Source organism: Phyllopteryx taeniolatus, chromosome 2 (assembly GCF_024500385.1).
Source record: "Phyllopteryx taeniolatus isolate TA_2022b chromosome 2, UOR_Ptae_1.2, whole genome shotgun sequence".
NCBI classification, from domain to species: Eukaryota; Metazoa; Chordata; class Actinopteri; order Syngnathiformes; family Syngnathidae; genus Phyllopteryx; species Phyllopteryx taeniolatus.
This window is the reverse complement of record NC_084503.1, coordinates 4,756,917-4,781,543: the sequence shown is the minus strand read 5'-3', so window position 1 is coordinate 4,781,543 and position 24,627 is coordinate 4,756,917. Positions and strand designations below refer to the sequence as shown.

At 40.9% G+C, this 24,627-nt stretch overlaps 2 protein-coding genes across 3 annotated transcripts in view; one reads left to right on the top strand and one right to left on the bottom strand.

Moving 5' to 3' along the window:
• Nucleotides 1-1,109: 1,109 nt before the first annotated feature.
• On the bottom strand, nucleotides 1,110-20,875 carry adam10a (ADAM metallopeptidase domain 10a). Its single transcript, XM_061754789.1, has 16 exons — nucleotides 20,658-20,875; nucleotides 15,463-15,613; nucleotides 11,429-11,547; nucleotides 10,829-10,987; nucleotides 10,056-10,156; nucleotides 9,741-9,899; nucleotides 9,558-9,650; nucleotides 7,622-7,799; nucleotides 5,976-6,139; nucleotides 5,699-5,882; nucleotides 5,407-5,557; nucleotides 4,688-4,871; nucleotides 4,500-4,611; nucleotides 4,154-4,374; nucleotides 3,943-4,069; nucleotides 1,110-3,651 (listed from the first exon to the last, which is right to left on the bottom strand). The coding sequence occupies exons 1-16, from the start codon at nucleotides 20,716-20,718 to the stop codon at nucleotides 3,560-3,562; spliced, it is 2,256 nt and encodes a 751-aa protein (XP_061610773.1). The 5' UTR covers nucleotides 20,719-20,875; the 3' UTR covers nucleotides 1,110-3,559.
• A 1,994-nt stretch (nucleotides 20,876-22,869) lies between these two features.
• Nucleotides 22,870-24,627, top strand: part of mindy2 (MINDY lysine 48 deubiquitinase 2) — a 43,148-nt gene continuing 41,390 nt past the window's right edge. Inside the window, exon 1 of one of the 2 annotated variants that reach the window (XR_009785540.1) lies at nucleotides 22,870-23,817. Coding sequence is in view for 1 of the 2 variants with exons in the window: in XM_061754758.1 (XP_061610742.1) it covers nucleotides 23,029-23,817 (789 nt within the window). In the remaining variant the exon portion in view is untranslated. The remainder of the gene's footprint in view (nucleotides 23,818-24,627) is intronic. The other variant, XM_061754758.1, reaches the window with a different exon arrangement.

Below are 24,627 nucleotides of genomic sequence, written 5' to 3'. Positions count from 1 at the left end.
AAGAATGACTGCTACCAAACATTTAGGTAAAATTTTGATTTAACGTTTATGCAATTCATTTTAACTGAATTGCTATCTAAGAACTTAAGCGCCTTCATTCAGCGGTTATCTGGCACAATTGTGACATGCGGTTAGCTAACTAGCTATGCGTAAAGCAAGAAAATGCATCTTCACTTCGAATAGTCAGGTGGCGTGGCCCTTTAGAGCGCCTCGTTGTTGGTCGTGAGTATACGCATGGCACGGTGAGAAAGAACAGAAGCGTGATGAGTGGAAAATAATGGTCATTTCGAAAAAATAAAGCCAGACATGACAGCCAGCGTGTGTACCGCGACTGCAAACTGGCGTGGCCGCTTTAGAGTGCCTCATTGTTGCCACGCGGAATAATCTTGCGACGACTTAGCCACCGGAAGCTTTAAGCAGATATATTTTTGCAGCTCAAACGTAGGGATGTGTAAGCATAAGAAAGAGGCTAGACAAAGTAGCCTCCGTGTGTTTGATTGACAGTTTAGCTGGTTTCAGCGGACGCACCTCGGTGAGTGCGCAGGCAAGTTTCGAAGGCTCACTTTATATCCAGAACTTGATTTGTTTTATTATTCAAATTTGACAGGTTTGTGAACACTCCTCGCTGTGGTGTCACACATTTAGAATACATTCTTAGTTCAAGATATACCTATAATAAACCCTTGATTTTTGATGAACACTTGGGCCTACTACACCACGATATTTTCATTTTGGTCACTGTGATGGTACATGGAGAGCCAAGTATTTATTTATTTTTTTTAATGTGGTACTTGTGGAAAAAGTTAGAGAACCACAGCTGTAAACCATTAAACGCCTCGTTCTGAAACTGAGATTAGATGAAATTGCACTCTTGGTAAAAACTGATAAATGACATTGGTTGAAAACAAGTCTAGAATGAACCCCATTGGACGCAAATTAAATCTGGGAAATAATAATTTATTTTATTTGTTTTTTTTTTTTTAAATACAGTTTTTATGAGTCTCAATTCAATTTTAAAAATCCCCTCTCTTGGTAAGTTTCATTACATTTGCATTACCTCCGCTAAAATGTTACGGGGAAAAAAAAGGACACAAGGTGGACACAAAAGATCAGCAGAGCCCAGTGGGTTAATGCATTTCAAGTAGTCAAAGGGGTTTCAGAGAACAACAGAACATAACATTTAAGAGCACTCAAGTTACAGTAAAAAAAAACAAAAACAAGGGACATTAAAATCAGGCAGGTTGTGCTGCAATTGTCACCACTTTCAATTTGTTTACCTCAGACAAACTCCAGTGTTAAGAACATTCACAGCTTTAAACATTGTCATTTACATTTGTTTTTAACCCTAAATAAGTAAAGCTCCAATTTAAAAAAAAAAAAAAAAAAAAAAACAGCAACAGAAAATTGCAATTTTACACACGCATTGCTGCACTTGAGTCTGCGTCGATTTGGTATAAAACATATTATTCAGTGAATTGGCTTTGAGTGAATTGCCTGCTGCCGTCTAACTGCTCACCTCGCACACAACAAACTGCAACGGTGTGTGATGAAACATCTGACTAAATGTTTACTGTGCTATGCCAGAATCCAATTTGTGTTGTGCACATACATCAGTGTATTTCCTACAGCATATATTAAAAAATTAAGGCACATTTTTAGATCAAACAGACCAAATTGCAAAATGGGGAGCCGGAACAGGGGTGTCTTAATGGATGGACAGATGAAAGGAAGCGGTCGCATTCTTATGGCTTCGTAGAAATTGCACTCAGGTGCCTTTGCATGCGGAAGAACTTATTGCCTTGTCAAGTCAGGCAGAGCTGCTTTGACAAAATAAAAAAGGTGACAAATAGGGTTGGGCATCGAGAATCGAAAACCGATTGGAAACGGGACTCGAAAACCGATTGGAAACGGTTCTCTTCTCTTCACTTCGGTTCTCCCAGAATTGTTCAAATTAAAACATTTCGATTCCCAGTTTCGATGCCGACAGTCCACCGACCACAAAGAAGAAAGTGGCGAAAACCAACGAAGAAGAACGCGCTCGAAGACGTGCTCGTGCAAAAGTGTGTCTTAACTATCTTTAAATAAATGACCAGTCACCTCAGTGCTTTCACGATGTGTAGAAATCTGACACGCTCCCTCCCACTCGGAGCCTTTTGCTTAACAATATTAAAATATACTTTTTTTAATAGTGTTTGAGAAACACTGAAAGCATTGCGATAAAACAGGAAGTATCTCAAACACAACGAATCCGTCCCCACTCGTGCACGATCGAAGTTTCCTGGAGGGGAGTGTAGAAAAACAAAGACACCAGCAAATGTCGTACAATCACGTGGAAACAATATGAAGGTGATGTTCGAAAAGCGTTTGCTCTCATTTAGAAGCATGCAGAATAGTTTGGCTCCAAGTGTTGCTTGGCAGTAAAATGTCCCGTTTCACTTGCAGTCCTGCTGCGGTCTCAAGCAGGGGAGCGACACAAAAAAAAAACAAAAGCAGTACAGTTGGAAGATAGCGGAAGAGAGGCCATTGTAAGGAAAGCTTCCTCGCTCCTCTTTCTCGTATGGTAAAAAAAAAAATATAGTCATGAAGAGCACGTAGCAGATCAGTGAGTCTCTTGTCCATATAAAACCTATGAGATGCTAGCACGGAGGCCTTGAGCGAGGTTGTTCGGGCTTGCATCACTTCAGTGACCTGAATTCAGTTGCACCTGTTGTTAAGAATTACAACCCCAATTCCAATGGAGTTGGGACGTTGTGTTAAACAGAATGCAATGATTTGCAAATGACGTTCACTACAAAGACAAGATATTTCATGTTCAAACTGATAAACTTGATTGTTTTTAGCAAATAATCATGAACTTAGAATTTTACGGCTGCAACAAATTCCGAAAAAGCTGCGACAGGGTCACGTTTACCGCTGTGTTACATCACCTTTTCTTTTAACAACATTCAATAAACGTTTGGGAATTGAGGACACTAATTGTTGAAGATTTGGAGGTGGAATTTTTTTCCCATTCTTGCTTGATGTACAGCTTCAGCTGTTCAACAGTCTGGGGTCTCCGTTGTCGTATTTTACGCTTCATAACGCGCCACATATTTTTCAAGGCAGTACCCGCACTCTTTTACTACAAAGCCTAAATTCCTTGCAATTGTACATTGAGGAACATTGTCCTTAAACTGTTCGACTATTTTCTCACACATTTGTTCACAAAGAGGTGAACCCCGCCCCATCTTTGCTTGTGAATGACTGAGCAACTCAGGGAAGCTCCTTTTCTACCCAATCATGGCACCCACCTGTTCCCAATGAGCGTGTTGCAGCTATAAAATTCTAAGTTAATGATTATTTCCTAAAAACAATCAAGTTGATCAGTTTGAACATTAAATATCTTGATTTGCAAATCATTGTATTCTGTTTTTAATTTATGTTTAACACAACGTTCCAACTTCATTGGAATTGGGGTCGTAATTAAGAACTATGTACAATAAAGGTACAGGCACTCTTTGGGAGTCAAGTGCTTCCAGTGTAGGCACAGGAAAGGAGCGAAAGGTTGAGAGCAAAGCTCTCAGGGTCTCAACTGAGCCATTTGGTAGTCCTGTCTGCGATGGCGATATTGTCGCGGTGTGTGCGACTGGGCGCTGGGGTGGCTCTTCCTTCCTACAAGGTAACAAGAGCCGTCAACTTCACTCACATTCGTCATGCAGAGGCAAACCAAAACAAAATAAAGGCTGCTTTACACACATACAATTGATTATCGTATGTTCAAGTCTCAGAAATTATACAGTTAATTGTCGTAATTGTACGGCAGTGCATCGTGAAAAGAAATAAATCAATAATAATTGGAAAAAAAAAACAAAAAACAATCAGCTAAGTGGCACGGCAGCTCGTATCCCGAAAAACTCAGTCGCGGTGCCACTGCATTTGCATATTCGGTGTCATGTGTGGTACCTGGCAGCGGCTTTGGAGGAGGCAGTTTGGGGTTGCTGCTTGGGGTGTGGATGCTGCAGACTTTAATGAAACCGGCCATTAACAAAATCAAAGTGATGCCCATCAAAACCACTGCCCACCAGTGATCCTGCACGATAGACACAAATTGAATGATGACACCAGGGAAAACATCTAAACAAAATAACCTCAGCGTAATGTGTTTTATACTCACCACTATCCACTCTGCAATGGTCTCATAGATTTCTCCACTGAATATGGCTTTCTTTAGCCTTGACAGAGGCCCGTCTGCATCCACCAGACGACACCTCATGAACACATCGCAGTAGCCCTTGAAATCATTGCACGGCGAGCCGGGCTGCAGACTTTTAATGCTTCTGTTGAAGAACTGGGCCCATTTATCCGAGCCTGAGCTTCTGCAGGTACTAGGCTTCACTGAGGTCAGAAAGAATTTGGTTTTTTTCCTGAATGAGCCGATCCTTTAAGCTTTGAAATGAACTATGAGCGGCACTATCACGCAGCAAAATCCATAAAACAGTTTTTTCAGATTATTAACTCACTTCTTTCCATGCAGCACACATGACAGAGTTCGCCTGCCTCGTCCTTTCCGTCCACACTAGCGCATGTACATTCTTCTAGATTGTACTTCTCACAAATGGAACCTGAACAGACCTGCTCCAAAAAAAGTGGATTTTTGACTTAAATCAAAGTACACAAATGACAACAAGTGAAACTGAAGGTCACATACCCCGTTGATACAGACTTGTGAGTCCTCATTGCAAGAGGTCAAATTTTCCTTCGGCTGGGAAGTAGGACACCGAGCGGTGGTTCCGCTGCACATGCCCTTGAGGGCACACTCAGATTCCTTCCTGCACTTGTCAAGTGCGCCCTTAAAAGCGCAAGCCTCAGTGCAGCACGGGCCTTGACTTGGACTGCAGGAAAAGGTTTACTTTCAAACAATGGATAATACAAAGTGCGATAGTTGAGTGCCGTTTCGGAAGGCAAACACTGATCCACTAGCGGGTGTGGAGCTGTCGCTCCCCCTAAGTAGCGTTGCTGAGCTACTCGCGGCGAAAGGGGCCACGCGAACGGCGAATGGCGAGACGTTCAAGAGTAAAGAGGCTTACAATTGCCAATAGCTGCCACAAGATGGCGGCAAAGCACTACTTTTGTCTAAGTGAAGCGCCTCAATATCGTTCTTTGGCGCCGAGATGCCTCACGATGGCATCGACGTCATACTTTTTATTACGAATATGCATCTGTATTGTTCAAAGAGGAACAAAAATAATGAGCGAAGCCCAATGGGGGACACCCAGCATTTTATGTTCTTCCTTTCTCTAAGAAAATGGATGTCAGTGTATTCCGAGTTATTTTGTTTCCTTTTTTTCAACGATGGAAATGCAATGGTAAAATATGCATGCATAAATGGAAGCGCTTTATATACTGTAAACATTGATCACATCTGACCTGCAGATCTTTCCAGGTTGGAGTTTACACCTTTTGCCCTCCTCCTCATTGGCGTTATAGCAGCAGATGTCTGCACACTCATCACTGTAGCCGCAGTCACATTCTTCTCCCTCCTCCACAAGTCCATTGCCACAGATAGGCTGTCCAGACACTGCGCATTCAGACGCAACTAAATGAAAACTGAATCCCAACTTTAGCTGCAGAAAACTTATTTATCACAGTGGGACAGCAATATCAAATAAATAAGGCCATGACGTCGAGAATACAATGAAAGTAAAACTACAGGACTTACCAACAAAACAGCTATCCTTTTTCTTTGCCAGAACAGCACTCATATTGCCGATGCTGCATGTTGAAAACTTGTTATTGTTGATTTTGTCTCCTGAGGTGGCTCGTGCATACATGATGTAATTGCCCAGTTCCTTTTGGGCCTGATTGGAAGACTCTCCGGGGGTGCACTGGAGCCCAGAGTCATGCTGCCAATATAGAGAATGCGTTGCCGGTTACAATGTCGAAAGGTAATGTCACAAGTGGCAACGGTGTTGTGCGTTTGGTGCGTTTGCACTTACGGGAGAGCCAAAGTTGTGTCCGACCTCATGGGCGAAGGTGATGTGCGACACCTTCTGAGGGACGTGCGAGGCGTAGTTCTGCACAGTGATGATGCCGGTGTTCAGGGACTTCCACTTCCCATCAGAGTACGGTCTGTATTTCTCACAGATGCCTCCCGAGCTTCCTGTGGTCAGAGGGCACCGCTGACCGCTATGCACCACAACAACAAATGCTACTGTATGTTTCTGTTTTGACTTGCAACTCATTTCCGGACTGATACATGTCAATCACTTTATTTCTGGACTGTGTCATTTTTTGTGATCTTTTTTTAGATCTTTTATCCGACTTGATTTTGTCCGACAGTTTCTTTTTAAGTGATTTCTTAATTGAACAGCTCCGGACGTCATCGGGCTCGGGTGTGATCAGTGAAAATCAACCAAAAGTTGTGAATAGCCACAATTAATTCATGAGCTAACAGGTGGGGTTATCCACTTTATCCACACAGGTCCAGCTAACTTCGATTTTTTTTTTTCTTTCCTTAATAAATGAAATCACCATTTAAAAACAGCATTTGAAGTTCGCTTGGGTTATATTTGTCCGATATTTACATTTGTTTGATGATCTTGAACATCAAAGTGGGGAGACTACGCAAAAACATAAGAATTTGAGAAGGGGGCCGATACTTTTTCCACAGCACTGTATCTGTGGTGTTAACCGCTTCCTGCTTTGGTGGGAGATGATTCCCCCAAGGTCAAGGTTGTCCTCCTCTGGGATAACTCCCTTCACAGTTTGCCGCAGCTGAGTGAGAGGCGGGCAGCCATTAAGGCAAGTCGCAAATATGTTGCGGCCAGTTTTGCTTTTTAATAAATCAATGAAATAAAAAGGAAAAGCCAAACAGACGCAAACTCTGGACAACACCTGTCCAAATAGCCGGCGCAGTGAGAAAGTTAGAGTAAGCATGTCATTCACAGTATTTGTTCAAGTAATTTAATTGCAATAAAGTAATTTAATTACAGTAAGTTAGCGCCCATTGTTTCTGTCATGTCGTAACGTTGATTGGCCCCCTAGAGGTCATTGATGTTTTAACTTTTTGAGAATATTTTTGAAGATACTTAGTATACAGTACAAAAGTATATACAATACATGAACAAGTCATGCCATCTTGTGATTGGATCGGTGATCGGTTAACGTTTTTTTTTTTTTTAAACTTGCTGATCGGTGATCGGCCCCAAAAATCCTGATCGTGTAAAGCCTATTAGAGACACTTGAGTGCAACTATATTTTTGGTACAATTACATAATGTTTTTTTGCTTTTTAGTAGATGTGCAAAAATGTATTGACTGATGGACAGTGATCGATTATCAAATTAATCAACCACTGTTGAGTTTAGCGTCTCTATCTCTGTAAAGGCAGGATTGTTCATGGAGCTCTTGTGTCGGATCTTAATAGACTTTGTGTACCTAACGAGGTGTCCAGCAAGTGAATATTTAAAAGAAAATGTTTAGATTTAGATTATGAGACAAAGTTTTGAAAAAGTAAAAACCCAAAAGTCTAGAAAGTGCGGATATTTGTTCGACAGCTGCATGTGAGGTAACTTACTGTTCTAGAAGTAAGACAGGAAGTTACTATCACCCAGGCTGCGTGTGTGTGTGTGTGTGTGTCAAACCTGAGGGAGCGGCGACCCAAGCCAAGCCGAGGACACCATCGGCGAAGTCCCTGTCGGTGAAGACGTACGCTAGGCAGTAGTCATCGTGGTTCTGTTCAGAGTTGATCTCCAAAAACCTCTCCACTCCGATGTTGTTAGGATAAAAAGGATTGTCCATCTTTTCATTTGTGGTGTTTATCTGAGAGGCATCAATAATCAGAACATAAATGGTTCTTCTACATAGGCAAACTTGGCTACATGCACAATCATCACACTAGTGTTGCACTGGTATACCGGTACCAAAAATGTAGAGCGGTAGGTCGCCGGTAAAAATGATAATATACCACGTTTTTTAAGAATTATTTTTTTTTTTCTTAATGCAGTGACAGCGCTCTTCAACCAATGTCTTTTGCGTAGCCGATCAATGATCGGCAAATTATGGCATTAAAGCCGATCAGGCGATCAGTATAAAACAGCAATTATCATCCGATACCGATCAAGCCGATCAGATCGGTGTTAAGTCTAATACATACATACATATATAATACGCTCTTTCGGTATACATCACGGGATATGAATAATTGATTGAATATTAACATGAGTCAAGAAAAATAGACAAGCGGTAGGAATAAATACGTTCTTTACTTTTGCTCAACGAAGACATTTATTGATGTTCTTTTCCTTTCGTTTAAATTTACTTCATTATGAATGACTGTTGTGTTTACATGTTCATTCAAATCTATCAATCAATAAATACATATACTGCATAAAAAAACATTTGTGTTTTGCATTATTTATATCGAATGTTCAATAGCAAACAAATTATGTGGCGCTTAGTGAAGCTACATCTGCGTACATGCGCAGAAACTATGCGCAGTAAATCCAAATAGTGTCGGCCATACACAGGCGCTAAAAATTTAATATTTTGTATTTCTTTTTCGTAAATGCGGCCTGGCAGGATTGCAGCTCTTGTCAGAATAAAGTAAGCAGTATGTTATTCTTTCATTAGTTCTGATTCGGCCTTTCCTGCGGACTCTAATGCCAATTGGAGTCACCACGGATTTGTGCACAGCCCTACCTAATATTATTTTGAAGCAATAAAAATAAAGATATTTTGAAGTTGTTTTGTCAGCTATTATGCCATTGCTTTTACTGATGTTTTAGATTTTGGCCGTGGTATCCAATGAATGGAAAATCCAATTTGATTATTTGAAAACTATCCATAAACTTAAATAATATTAAGTTTTGCATCAGGTACAATACAACAAAAAATACAAAAGTTTGTTTTATTTCTCTACCACAAAACACCTTTTGTATAGTTTGGCTTTTCACAGCAAGATGGCAATGTCTATCTTCTTTCTGTGTGTATGGCACACCGCATGCGTATTTGCATTTAATTTTGCATGGAACAAAAACTAATATGTAACAATAGTTTCTAACCCGTTTTTAAAAAAAAGAAAAATGTATCGGTGCTGGTGTTTGTTTCAGGACCCGTCCCCCCCCACCCGAAGGTGGAGGTAGGCTACCCTCTCGTCCACCGGGGTAAACCCCAACGTACGGGCGCCAAGCCGGGGGGGCAATAAGTATACCCACACCTGCTCGGCGCCTGTCACCGTGGGCAACTCCAGAGTGGAAGAGAGTCCAACCCCTCTCGAGAGGACTGGTACCAGTGCCCAAGACACAGCGACAGGGCAAACATGGAGGTAAATGCGCCGTGGCAACAGATGCAGGCAGCTCTTTTCAGAACAAAGTAGTATGTTATTCTTTGATCTGTTGTGATTTGAATCCGAAAATTCCGATCGCCAATTCGAGTCACCACCGATTCGTGAAGACGCCTGGTCTCCGCGTATAGTACCGAAGTCAGAATTTTCGGACCGTGTCAACACTACATCACATACTTCTTCCCCAGACTTGCATGTGAAGGATTAATCCCGGCTTTGCTAGAGCTTCAACTCACCCTGATCCTTTTAACCATGAAGCCGATATTTCGGATGCCATTGAAGTCTGTGATCTGGTAAATGGCGTTAATTGCCTGAACATGGCTGGAGATCTGTGGCCAAAGTGAAGTTTTGGATTAATGGTCAAGCAAATATGGGGCATCTGAAGACAATGCATGTCACTGATGTGTAGTTGATCACACCTGTGCAATGACGGCTTCTCGACTGCCATAGTAGCTGTAGAATAAGTAGTCGGCCTGAATAAGGAGTTGGCAGGTATTTGTTTGTTGCGCCACTGCCCTCTTCCTCCTTAATATGACAGGACCTTGGCTTCGCTCATCAACCAGTTCACTTTTCACTCTCTGTACAAATAAATGAACACAAAAAAATATATATGTAATGCAGTTTTTCAAAATAAAGAAAAATATAGAACGTAAGTGGTAGTATGAAGCAGTTTGGAGAGGATTTATTAGTATATGAGAGGGGCAGGGGGTGTCAATAGTAATGTTGGCACTCACTTTGACAGGCGGGTCTACCGCAGATGCCTGGTACTTCCTCAGCCTTTCAAACACTGCGTGATCAGCACAGCCTCCATCGGAGCCATATTTGTGAGGATAAGCTGGTAGATTGGCAGAAAAGAAGGGCATGAATGATGCTAAACAATATTGCATTGTGGATCTCTCTGTTAGTGTTGTCATGTTGTCATGACAAGTTGTTACTCTAAAAAAGTGTATGTTAGCATGAAGCTAGCACTTTCTTTGTTTTATGCTTCAGTTTTCTAGTGAAACTTCAACTGAGAGTGGCCGTGGATTGTTCACTATCCGCCCAACTGCTGCTTGTCGTGTAGTTCGAAATTTTGCTCACAACTGAGGATCAAGACAAAAATAAAACTGGCCGAGGAAAAGCTCGCGTCTCGAAACATTTTGAAAGTCGGGTCACTGGTATGTCGGTTTAGCACTCCCTCCATTCCTGCGTTTATGCCTGCGCAGAGTATATTATTCACCGGTTAGATATCAGGCTGTCCCGAGGCAGGTTGGGGCCCGTGTCAGACTCATTTGCTGTCTGCTCACTGCTATCAATTGAGTCTTTTGTAGCTTGTGTAGTGATTGTCATTCAAGTGTTGGTTTCATCACGCCCACTCACTTTATTTGTCTTTGTGTAGCTTTTAACATGGCGTGACTGGTTGAGAAAAAAATGTGCTCTTTATATAAATATGAAGTGGAAAGAAATAATAGCTTTCAGGCTCAACATAAACATCATAAATTAAGTCAAAACAGTGGCAGATACTTACTGATGTCATCCTCATGATAGATGATGGAGTGAAAGGAGGTAGTCTTCTCCTTCAAGTACCTTTCCGAGGGTTCAACGTAATAGGTTCCCTGCTGAGTTTTAATGAAGCCCTCGAAACGCCCGTTGATCACAGATCCATGGCTCAGTGTTCCATTTTCACCTGCAACACAAGGAGGAGCACTTGAAGCAAAGTTCAGGCAAAATGCGAGTGAGACCGACGGGTAATTCGCAAATATTCTCTTATTTGCTGAGCGTTTTAATATTTTGCAAATTGCAGCAAGCAGACACAATCATCACGTGCTGCCTGATAGTATTCCTCATAAAAACACAAAAATGTCTCCACATTCTTCACACGCTCGATAACAGATTGTCACCCAAAAATGCAATGACTCATATGATGTATAGTATCTCAGATAACATGACGGTATTAGCATGAGTGATTTCAACAAGGAGAAAATGTATTGGCTTCATTCTGTTCCGTCACGTCTCAGACACACAAACCTGACAAACAGGATACTGGGTTTATTTGAACTCTGCAGGAGACCCAGAAGATGAAGCGAGTGCTCGTGTGTCGTGTTGTGATAAAAAATGACAGCCTTACCAAAGAGTTCTCCGCTGTAGATATGTGACGTGTCTATTGGTTCCTCGTTTCCTGACGTCTCTATGACGAGATCTGGAGAAAACAGTGATGTGTCCTGCTTCATGCACAGGTTGAAATCCCTAATGTGGAATACAAGTACAGTATGTGTGTAGTTGGAACAAGTATGAACATTGACACATACAGTGAACCGCCACTATGTGATTAGGGCCCGACAACGAACATCTCCAATTGATGGGCCCTAAAATAGAAGGTTTCAAGAATTTGTACAAATGACACAAGATGGTGACACTTAATGCAGGTAAGCTCATAAAGGACCAACACCATGAATCTAGCATCAACACAATTATGAACCCATGTTACATAAATGACTTTATTCAGTAGTTTCATCTAACACAAACACACCAACTTCACATGAGGCTCATCGCTGAGTTATTATTTAGCATAACAGCGCAAACTGACCTGACATCAAACATGGGCAAACAAATATACGTACTAGCACTTTACACAGATATTAAGAGTACTATTAGTATTGCATTGGCAAGGAAGCAGAAACATACTTTCCCGTTTGATGGAGCATGAGGTGTATTCAAGGATCGCCAACAAAACTAGACATCTCAAACACAGATGGAAACAACACTATTGATGAATTTTAACCTAACAACACCAAGATTCCACCAGTAGGCGCTCAACTCTTATGGTTTGGCTCACAGTTCTGAGGACCCGGGTTCAAATCCGGCTTCGCCTGTGTGGAGTTTGCATGTTCTATACGCGCCTGAGTGGGTTTTCTCCGGGTACTCCGATTTCCTCCCAAATCCCCAAAACATGCACTCTAGGTTGATTGACGACTCTAAATTGCCCGTAGGTGTGAATCTGAGTGCGAATGGTGGCTTGTTTACATGTGCCCTGCGATTTGGTGGTGCTGGAGCCTATCCCAGCTATCCTCGGGCAGGAGGCAGGGTACACCCTGGACTGGTTGCCAGCCAATCGCAGGGCTTCATTACAAACATTAGCATCAAAATGTTGATCATTGGCATTGCACAGCTTGTTGGCCTTCAGCAGTGCTCAATGGGTATGTGGAATATCTCGTGAGGCTAACCACAAGAACAGATTCAGAGCTCCGTTTTCATAATCCTCTCTTTCAGACCACATCACATGAAGTGCACGAGCTACGGACTTGCCCTAACCTGAGGCAATGTAACGGAAAATGGTCACATCAAGTAAAATGATATTCATGAGTACGGCGGTGTCTACTCATGTTACACAGCAGCTTTTGAGGTTTTTCAAGAGGTGTTGAGGCTTAATTTATACCAGTGGAATATTTCAATACTAAAGAGGCAAACGAAAGTATCAAATTAAGTTGTAGTACATATGCATGGTTTTAAATCGTAAGGAAAGTATGAGGAGGCTCAAGCTTCAGATATGTTGCCGCTCAAATACAGTGGTAAAGAAGGAGGGCAACAATCGCCGATGCACTTTGAGCTGTTTATTTAACGATATAGTCAAACACACAGATACAAAATGAAAACACGCTCGAGGAGCATGGAGAAGACGCAACACTAACCGCGTGGCCAATCGGAGCTTGAGTCAGAGCACCTGACGTCACTCACTAGACCACGAATGACAGAAGATCTGTCATCATTATGACTGAAAAGAAATCAAATCAAATAAACAACTATGGTTTGGTGGGAGGAAAAAGTATGTGAATCCTTTGGAATTTCTTACATTTCTATATAAATTGGTCATAAAATGTAGTCATCTAAATCATTAGAATAGTCAGCTTGAACTAGGTTCAGGTCAGGACTTTGACTGGGCCACTCCAGAACACAGAGGCATTGTACATATCAGCAAATTCTTGTTAACAGGAGACAATTCTTTTGTTGTTGTTTGTGGATTCTAGTTGATTCAAAACAGCTTTAAGCCACAACTCCAATCTTGTCTCATTGATTGGACTCCAGGTTGGCTCACACCTAACTCTAGCTCTTATAGAAACCATAGCCTGGAGGTTCACTTACCTTTTCCTTGCTGTCCTGTGAATGTTTACATTGTATTTTGGATAAAAATATGAAAACAATTGTGTGGTATCAGTTTAAGCAGACTGTTTATTCTTGTGATGTAGATGAAGATTTGTCCACATTATATGACCAATGTACGCAGAAATAAAACAATTTTTTCCAAAGGGTTCACCTACTTTTTCCTCCCACTGTATACACCTTTGTACAAAATAAATAAATAAATAATAACAAAAAAGTGTTCTTCCAAGAAAAAAAAAAAGGTCTTCCTCATTCATTCATCACCTGATCCTGCAGCTAATATTCATGTGAGCGGGCATCACAAGGCTTTTCTTTTGTTACAACACCCCTGTGTGTTGGCACATAGCCTCAAAGAACCTTTAAGTTATTCAGAAAGGCAGAGCCAGTTAAGAACAAAGAAAATGACAACTTTAGGACTTTTACAGTGCGGGATTGTATGAAAATATAATGCCAAACTGCTCTCTACTTCAGACATGACATCATCAGAAGACGTTGACAAGAGAACGATGCTGTGATTATCGTCGAAATACAAGCGGCACCAGCTGCACAACTGTCAGGAAGTAGCACAATCGCACAGGAAATTAATCTGTTTTAGGGGAACTAGAGAACCTTCCGCGGACTGGGTGAAGTGGAATGTAAAGGGTATTTGCATGGTGCCGCAAAGGACACACTATCCACACAATTACCTTTATATAATATACCTTACTATGCATGTACAGTGGATATACAAAGCAATTATCATTCACTATATTTTTAATATCTCATTAACTATCATTATCTCAGTTGTTTTTATTTATTATTTTTATTTCCCTTCAAAAAGAGTTTTTTTTTCCAGTCGAGTTGTACAGGTCATAGGTCACATTAATGGTGGAGGTTTTGTAATGACTTATCTTGTTTTTTTTTTGTTTTTTTTTCCCAAACAAAAACCTGGCATTTGAACTGTGATGTGTAGACTTAATTTTATCTCCTGTATATATACAGTGGACCCCCCAGCTGTGTGCGGGAGATAGGGACAGCGCCAGATCGCAACTAGCAAACGTCCGCGGTCAGTCGACGCCTGTTATAACTGCACTGAAGAAAAACAACAATTTTTTTTCAACATTGTTTCAACCCAAAGAAATTCTTGAATAAGCGCGGATAAACAGCCCTTAGGCGTTTTTCAGGGATGGTTTCCCCCCCAGAAAAGAAAAAGACAAAAAAAAAAAAAAAAAAGATTTTTTTTTATTATTATTAAAAATGTAATTAATTGGAAAAGAAATTGAAAAAAAAAAAAAAAAAAACGAAAAACAAATTGTGGATAGGTGAAACCACAGGGGTCCAGTGTAATAACCAATTAATTGGTTGTTAAGATTTTGGTCCATTGTCTAATTTTGATCGTATTTTGAGGCAAAATGGTTAGTATACCACCAACTAGTTTGCAGGATAAAGAATCCAGCTTTGTGAAGTTGCGCTACATCAACAGACCTCCACCATGGCACAATGGCTTAGGGATTCTCCCATTGCATGAAAAATATAAATGAATTATGAATTATTTGGATTTGAATGAATGAATTGTTGAATAGAGCATGAATGTTGCCCGTGGTCGATCGAGGAATGTTTGTAAAATGGTCATCCCTAATGTATAACTTTGTATAGCTTCTCCGTGTGTGTACAAAAAATATTTGTGAAAAAATACACAAGACAAGCCAGTTTGACCACATTTTTTGTGTAATGTTGAGGCAAGGTCATTTAACAGTAACATAACTAGCAAACCTTAATAACTTAACTAGTAACTAACTGTTTTATATTATTACCAGGGCAATAGCAAGAATTGAATAGCAAGAACTAACCTCGATCAACATGAGATGTCAAAATATTTGGAACCATCCAACAGAAAAATGCCAAGGATGAACAATCCTAATTGGGATCGACACCAAATTGTACACCTTAACAGATAAGCAACCTCCTTCCTGAAGGTTGTTATTAATATTCATGCATTACACATAGCCTTGTTCTCCAACTTACCTGTTGTGAGAATAGAAGTTGAGGTGCAGGATTTCGTCGTGAGGAGAGAGCGCCCTCTTGGCTCTTTGGTGCCTCTTGTGCAGGGCCTCGGTGTCATAGGATAAACCCTCATAATGACCAATGTATTTGTTCAAGGGTCTTCCAAATGCAGCTGTAAGGAAATTAAAAGGTCATGGAAAAACATGTAGACGCCAAAGGAAAATGTTTTTCGCTGGAATTGCGTTGGGCCGTTCAACTGCCATTCACGCAAATATCGAATCAGCCAATCTCATTCAAAAAAAGAAAACATCTGAGTCCATCCGCTTCATTTGGATGGCAGAGTTCAAATAAATGTTTAGTTGACCAAGTCAGTTTTTTTCTTTTCCGGCTTTTAAGTTCCACGTAAAAAAACGACAACGCTGCCCGAAAAAAACTCAATATGCTTGCCATGTCAGTAGCTGGTGATGACACTCAAACAAGAAACTGTTTTCCTTGACAAAACATCACCACCTTAAGTAAATCACATTTTGCTAACATTTGATAACTAATCTGGCAACATGACTAAAATGACCAGTAATAACCATCGTAACTACTCCAATGAGGAGCCATTTTATGACCAATGTTATAACATAAAACAGAAGTCATCCTGACATGTACATGTATGACATGTCTATTTGAAGACACCAACGCAGTAGTTGCCAGGTAAAGTACAACCGGTCAATGGACATGCTTAAACAGGCTTATTCAGTTTACACACAAGCCCCAAGGGACTTAATCCTACAGGCTTTCATACTGACCACTTCATTGTTCTTTGTTCTGTCTTCTAGCTATAACAAAGAAAGTGGTCCATTTAAACCTCCAAGAATCACATGATGTTGGAGGAGTGGGGGCGGTCAGTACTGTCCGCTCGGTGGCTCCACTCGTAGTCAGGTGGCTACACCCTGATCTATATTCTCAGTAAGGCTGCGGCAAGCCAATATTTTTAGAATCAATTATTCTACCCAATCATCCAATCGATTCATCAGAGAAAAAAATATTTTGCATTATTAAACCTGCAGTATGTAACATTTTTTGGTTAAAAAAATACATAAATAAAAATAAGCTTGTGTATGAATGTATTGTGATTATTACGTGTTTGTTTTTTTGTTGTTGTTATTTGTCTATCCTTGAGCACTTGACTAGTGTTGGAAGGCTATACTGTATAAAATTAACTAACATTGCAACCTTGTGTTGTGTGGTACAATAGTTAGTTCTGCTTTGCGGTACACATTGCACTTGTTAGCTTCTTTTTCAAGTGTGAAATGATCCCAAACTTTGGATATACTCTGGCTTGCATGCATTCTTTGGTCCTGGCTCACCACCACCAAGCCAACTTATTTCGACATGGCGTGATGCGAGAGTCTGCAGTAACATGAGTCCATGTGGAAAAAAAAAAATCATCGCTGCCAAGCCTGAAGGCAACTTTTTTTGTATTCGAATCATTCAGTTAATTATTTCCGTCCCAATTCTCAGTCAAAACAGTGTGAGTGTTTTCAGAATAAACTTCAAAAGGGTTGCGGCAGCTTGGCTAAGAGAATCAGGGGAGGAGCCTTCTGAGATCATGTGTTTCTCTTGAGAAGTGAAACGGAAGAGAAACCATATTGACATTGCTCTCAAAGGCCAAGACTCCACCTAGCTAGGCTGCTTTGTTTTGTTACTGCACTGCGAGGCTTCCGTGTAACGGGGGGCCTGACAGACAGTCAGAGGCTGTTACAGGCTCGTAGCAACTTGTCCATGGAAGCAGAGACACAAACATTAACACAACCCGATTCCTCTGCCTTTCCTCAAAAATGACAGCAAGACCGTAAAAATATACACAGTGCTTTCATTCATGAAGAAATATGTTGATTTTGTACAATTGTAAAACAAAACTGCCAGCATGGAACACCGAGACTAAACTAAATGAGAAAATGCAAACCCGTTTATCTCCTTCGTAAAAGTCATCTGCTTTTACAACATCATGGCACCTGTTCATTCGGTGGCTGGCCTACTGGTTCCAAGCGGAAAAATCTTGCTAACAAATAGTATGTAATATGTTATAATATGGTTTTAGAATAAATCGATCAACCTCAATGGCGCTAAATGGATCTTGTAGAAGAAATAGCCAGTGAAGTTGACAACAAGAAGTTTGTAGTAGGTATATTCATAGATTTGAAGAAAGCCTTCGACAGAATTGACCATGATATTTTGTTTAAAAAAAATAAAAAAAAGTTACGATATGGGATTCAAGTGGTTGGGTGGCATTGATTGAAAAGTTATATGGAGAAGAGACAATTTGTTTAGATAGGGGAAAATGGAACAAAGGTTTTCACTTTTAGATATCACGTGGTATTCCACAAAGATATATTCTGGGACCAAAATAATATTTATTGTACAACCCCAATTCCAATGAAGTTGGGACGTTGTGTTAAACATAAATACAAACAGAATACAATGATTTGTAAATCATGTTCGACCTATATTTAATTGAATTCACTACAAAGACAAGATATTTAATGTTCAAACTGATAAACTTGATTGTTTTCAGCAAATAATCATTAACTTGGAATTTTATGGCTGGAACACGTTCCAAAAAAGCTGGGACAGGTGGCAAAAAAGACTGAGAAAGTTGAGGAATACTCATCCAACACCTGTTTGGAACATCCCACAGATGAACAGGCTAATTGGGAACAGGTGGGTGCCATGATCGGATAGAAAAGGAGCTTCCCTGAATTGTTCAGTCATTCACAAGCAAAGATGGGGCGAGGTTCACCTCTTTGTGAACAAGTGTGTGAGAAAATAGTCGAACAGTTTTAAGGACAATGTTCCTCAACGTACAATTGCAAGGAATTTAGGGATTTCATTATCTACGGTCCATAATATCATCAAAAGGTTCAGAGACTCTGGAGAAATCAAGGCGGAAAATCAACATTGAATGACCGTGACCTTCGATCCCTCAGGCGGCACTGCATCAAAAACTGACATCAATGTGTAAAGGATATCACTACGTGGGCTCAGGAGCACTTCAGAAAACCAATGTCAGTAAATACAGTTCGGCGCTACATCTGTAAGTGCAACTTGAAACTCTACTATCCAAAGCAAAAGCCATTTATCAACAACACCCAGAAACGCTGTTTCATCTAAGATGGACTGATGCAAAGTGGAAAACTGTTCTGTGGTCCGACGAGTCCACATTTCAAAATATTTTGGGAAATTGTGGACGTCGTGTCCTCCGGGCCAAAGAGAAAAAGAACCATCCGGACTGTTATGGACGCAAAGTTAAAAAGCCAGCATCTGAGATGGTATGGGGCTGTGTTAGTGCCAATGGCATGGGTAACTTACACATCTGTGAAGGCACCATTAATGATGAAAGGTACATACAGGTTTTGGAGAAACATATGCTGCCATCCAAGCAACGTCTTTTTCATGGACGCCCCTGCTTATTTCAGCAAGACAATGCCAAACCACATTCTGCACGTGTTACAGCAGCGTGGCTTCGTAGTCAAATAGTGCGGGTACTAGACTGGCCTGCCTGCAGTCCAGACCTGTCTCCCATTGAAAATGTGTGGCCCATTATGAAGCGTAAAATACAACAACTGAGACCCCGGACTGTCGAACAGCTGAAGCTGTACATCAAGCAAGAATGGGAAAGAATTCCACCTACAAAGCTTCAACAATTAGTGTTCTCAGTTCCCAAACGTTTATTGAATGTTGTTCAAAGAAAAGCTGATGTAACACAGTGGTAAACATGACCCTGTCCCAGCTTTTTGGGAACGTGTTGCAGCCATAAAACTCCAAGTTAATGATTATTTGCTAAAAACAATAAAGTTTATCAGTTTGAACATTAAATACCTTGTCTTTGTAGTGTATTCAATTAAATATTAGGTTAATTGACAACTCTAAATTGCCCGTAGGTGTGAATGTGAGTGCGAATGGTTGGTTGTTTGTATGTGCCCTGTGATTGGCTGGCAACCAGTTCAGGGTGTACTCCGCCGCCTGTCCGATGATAGCTGGGATAAGCTCCAGCACGCCCGCGACCCTAGTGAGGAGAAGCGGCTCAGAAAATGGATGGATGGATGATTTGCAAATCATTGTATTCTGTTTGTATGTATGTTTAACACAACATAGAGAACCTCCAACAGCTGGTGGAAGTTGTCTCAACTGAATTAGGCAAACTGAAACTGTGGTTTGATGTAATTATCTTTAAATATTAAAAACAAAAACAAACTAAATTCATGGTTTTTGGTCATCGTACCATCACGACACCGGTGGAATTAAAAATAAGACATGGTAAGCTTAGAAAGGGTATCTGAGAATATATTCCTCTGAATATGAATTGGCACAAATTCAGTTGGAAAGCACATCTCAATTATGATAGGTCCAAGTGGGCATGGAGTGTGGGGATACTGGTAATATCAGGCACATTCTGACTCACAAATCAATATACACTCTTACTTTACAATATTTTTCTCACTGAGTGAAGGTGTGGGGCAACATGTACAGTATAAGGGCACTGTACAACGACTATACGCTATGCAAAAAGGCGCCATCAGTGTAGTGACGAATGTAGGGTATTACGAACACACAAATGATCTTTTTCTTCAATCACATATATTGAAGTTTCAGGATTTGGTGGATTTTAAAACTGCACAAATAGTTTATAAAGCCAAACATAATTTATTAAACATCCCAAAAAAAACAAATGATTTCATGATAAAGATGGGCAATATCATTTAAGAGGGATAATGAAAATTTCCTAGTAAACAATAGACACAACACTGAAAAGCACGTGCAAGTTGTGGAATGGTCTACCTGATGATGGATGTTGCTTGAATTTACAGTTGTTGTTGTTGTTGTTTTTTTTGTGTAACCTATTTTCCCGACTAGTTTTTGCTGTTGATGAATATTGTCCATTACTTGGTTATGTGTCTTTTTGTTTTGTTTTTGTCTTTGTATCGTTGAAAAGGTCCCAACGCAAATCATGGTTTCTTATGAAGATTGTTTTGGTTGAGTACATTTATATGATTTTAGCTTCAGCCCAGAGCCTTTCATTCAGATTTATGAAAGGAACATTGATTTTATTTTTATTTTTTTGTCCAAAGAAAAATCAATTCAAATAAAAAAAAAAACGTTACTAGTAGGGCACAGTCGTACTCGTGCCTTTAAGCTGGCTACCTGTGAATTCGTCACAAACTTACCTGTGGTGTGGAGAAGGCAGCAAAGCGTGAGAAGCACTTTAACCAGTATCATGTCCAACATTATCTTTAGGTAAGAAAAATTTAAATAAGAGTGGCAGGCGTTTGGTTGAATGTTTAGTGGTGTCGAAATAGTCAGTAGCGCTTCCTAGTTGTGCTGCTCCTCCGCTCGGTTGACACCTCCGCGTTCCTCTGGCAGCGTGACGCCTCATGCGCACAACGGCCGCGCCCCTTCAACAGAACGTCGCTATCATCTAGGACACACCCATCGTCAGATTAAAGCACACGGGGCAGGCAATAAAAGTAAAACCGTCGAAACGTAAATCGACACGAGATGAAGCAAGTCGAAACGTTTTTTTTGTTTTGTTTTTTGTTTGTTGATGTTGTATTGGTGCGGTGCATAGTGCACCGGCGATGTGTATCGATTTGTTTACATGAATCACTCCGCTGACTTTGGTACTTCCGTAAATACTCACTTCCGGGTTTGACAACTTTGGGAGGGACTTTTAAAGTACAATAGGGACCTCCTAATGCGATATTAAACAATAATTATTTGTATTTTATCTATCACTACTACTATCATATTGATATTCATTGAAAGTAATCGTTGCATAGTTAAAGTATTAGTTACAAAGTGATCTTCTGGAACTAGATGGGTTGGGAGTAAATAAGACTGCCTATTCCTTTTCAAACATTGCCTTGATTTTTATTGTTATTACATTTTCATTTTGTTTCTTTAATTTCTTTTGATTTTACTGTTTAACTGTTCGTAATAAAATGAACAAAAATACACGTTTTCTCTTTCCAACACAAAAGGAATGATAGCATTGATAAGACGTATCGCTAATGGTATGGAATCAAAATTTCACATCACTTACCAATTAACCAATCAGATTGCTTTCTGGGTTGTTTACAACTTAATGCGACTGCATGGTGTATAACAATTTGTATAATAGACTTTACTGTATAAAAAAAAAGAAAGTTTGGGCTTCCACGTTATTGTTATGATTGGTGCCCAGCAGTGGATAATGCAGGAAATGCTGACCCCTGGCGTCTGTAAGTAATTACTGCATTTAAATCAGGACCATATATAACATTTTATGGCTCATAAATGTTCTTCAAAGCCTTTTGAGCTAGTGCACAGTTTTGCCTCACTATAGTAATATGTAGTTGTTCTACTAGTGCGACCTAGTCATTCTACTAGTGTGCCCTAGATGTTCTACTCGTGTACAGAAATGTCCTACAGTAGTGGAAGGAAGTAGCGGAGAAAAAAGTCACTAGTAAGACAGTCTTTCTACTAGTGCACTGAAATGTCTTACACGTAAGGAAAAAGTGCTTGATTGCTTTAGATACTTCCTTTACTTTTACTTTATTTTGTATGTGGGGCTCAAATGAACTGAGACCCAGAAAGCAGCTGATCGCACCGAATCTGTACCATTTGATTGTTGTAACTGTCTCAAAATAAACGTTGTTTCTTTTTTTTCCCAACTCTAAATCTGATAATACACGTATTGAACTACTCAAAATGTGTCTTGGTTCATTTTAGTGGTAGTGGTATGTGTGCTCCCTCTAGTGGTATGTGAAAGAATCACTGCCTATGTACAATTCAGCTGTACTTAACCTTTTAAGTACAATACATTTGCATGTAATCATGTAAACAACTGATTATTTTAAAACTTTTATTCGGGTACAATTTATTTTAACCATGCAATACATTTTAATTAAATAATTATTTAAAGACATATATTTTCCTATATTTAAGTGCAGTGTTCATGTTCAAACTGCATAATGTAACAGTGTCCCACAATAACATGAAAGAGGCTATTTAGGAATAAAAGTTTATTTTTTGGATGACTACTTGTGCCTATTGCTCCTGTATTTGAATGTGGGTGATGATGGTGGTCCTTGACGAGCTTAGTATTTGATTTGATTTTTTGGAGCTCATTATGAGCATTATTATTATATATATATATATATATATATATATATATATATATATATATATCATGATTTTTTTTTTTGTATGTGTGTGATATATGTATATATAAAAATTACAGATATCTTGAATGAAAATTCTATGAATGTAAAATCTAATTACGACTAGTCAGAAAGACCATAGTAGATTTCGGATAGTCAAATTTAGCTTTTAAATGTTGAATCGGCTTCCCATATGACGAATAACTTCTGAAAGGAGAAAAACCGTCAAATATACGAAGGTTATCAAACGCATCACCGCCTGACCGCTTCCTCTCGAGCGCCCCCTACTGGCCAGAAATGATGCTCCTTCTGATGACGTCACCGGTAGAGTTGTCATGGCGTCTTTTGGACCGAATCTGCTGCTGCAATTTAGCTAGAATCTGTCGACAGGCGCTAAATGGAAATGGAGAAAAATGCAGACGTGCATCGAGAGGCCGTCGGCTGCGACAGCATCGGGGCGGACACCGGCGACGCTCCGGCGGCGGGAGGCGGGACAGGGACGGCGGAGAAACGGCCAAATAGTGAGGCTCGTCTAAGCACTTTGCTGGGGAACGATAGCTGTAGTAACAGCGCCGCGGAGGACCCGAGCACCCTTCACGTCAGCCCCGGTGCGGCCAGGTGTGATTTAGCGCAGGTCCTGGAAGTCCTAGCCGGACCGCAGGCGAGTGAGGACGCCGAGTCGAGCGAGTCGCGCTCCGGGGAGCAGCGGCTCAGTAACGGGATGGGGTCCGGTCCAGATAAGGAGGGTGGCGCCTCAAAGTTAGTAAACAACCAAGGTGTGGACGAGAAGGAAAGCCAGCCCACCAAACTTGCCAAACCCACCCGTCTGTGCCCGGCCGGGACCATCCCGGAGGACCTGAACGCCCCGCACGCCTTATCCGAGCCGGACGCCAGCCTAGGCGGATGCGAGTCCCGCAGCCTGGACTCCCTGGAGGACTCCTTCTCCAAGCTAAACTCCTGCCCCAGCTCGGACCTGGAGGAGCGGGGGCTGGCCCTGGCCCTGCACGGCGAGTTCGGCCCGGACGGCACCAAGGCGACGTGCGCCAAGGACCGAGCGGCCGGCCAGTCCATCTACCACATCAAGTGGATCAAGTGGAGGGAGGAGAACACGCCGATCATCACCCAGAACGAGAACGGCCCTTGTCCGCTGCTGGCCATCATGAACGTGCTCCTGCTCGCCTGGAAGGTAAAAGATGCGCCATACGGTCGAGGGTTTGATTTTGCTGTGCGAAACACTCCTTTCTCAAATCATCTTTCCCCATCCAAATGAATGGAAATGCCACTAATCCGTTCCAGCCTCCCCGAAACAAACAAACAAACAAAAATGTGTGATGTGTTTTTTAATGAGAAAAAAACACTATAATATTATACTTTATTTATGAACAAAAAAAAAATAAAAATAGGTAGAGCGATTTAGTAAAATGATGAAAGCGGCACTTAGCACATTTGCCTCACAGTTCTGAGGACCGGGGTTCAATCCCCGGTCCCGCCTGTATGGAGTTTGCATGTTCTCCCCGTGCCTGCGTGGGTTTTCTCCGGGCACTCCGGTTTCCTCCCACATCCCAAAAACATGCATTAATTGGAGACTCTAAATTGCCCGTAGGTGTGAATATGATTGCGAATGGTTGTTTGTTTATGTGTGCCCTGCGATTGGCTGGCGACCAGTTCAGGGTGTACCCCGCCTCAACGCCCGAAGATAGCTCGGATAGGCTCCAGCCTATCTCCCTAGTGGGGAGAAGCGGCTCAGAAAATGGATGAATTGTAGTTTGAATGTGTCAAGTGCCAGTCGAAAAGAAGAGGTCAATTGCTTCGGGTAAGTGGATTGAATAACAGATGCAACGCAAATCTCACAGCACACCAAACAGAAATATATATTTTTTAAAAATGATAAAAAGGTTAATTATGTACCTACTGCCAGCTACTAAGAAGATGGAATTTTTTTCTGTACGTCGCTGGGATAGATATATGAACAGAGATACATTATTTGTAAATAAGT

Excerpts from the sequence above, each read along its gene's own strand:
- adam10a (XM_061754789.1), bottom strand. The coding sequence starts at position 20,718 with ATGTTGGACATGATACTGGTTAAAGTGCTTCTCACGCTTTGCTGCCTT. Across the intron at positions 10,988-11,428 it reads CTACAGCGGAGAACTCTTTG|GTGAAAATGGAACACTGAGC; the intron begins GTAAGGCTGTCA and ends CTTGTGTTGCAG. Across the intron at positions 9,651-9,740 it reads GAGAAGCCGTCATTGCACAG|ATCTCCAGCCATGTTCAGGC; the intron begins GTGTGATCAACT and ends CTTTGGCCACAG.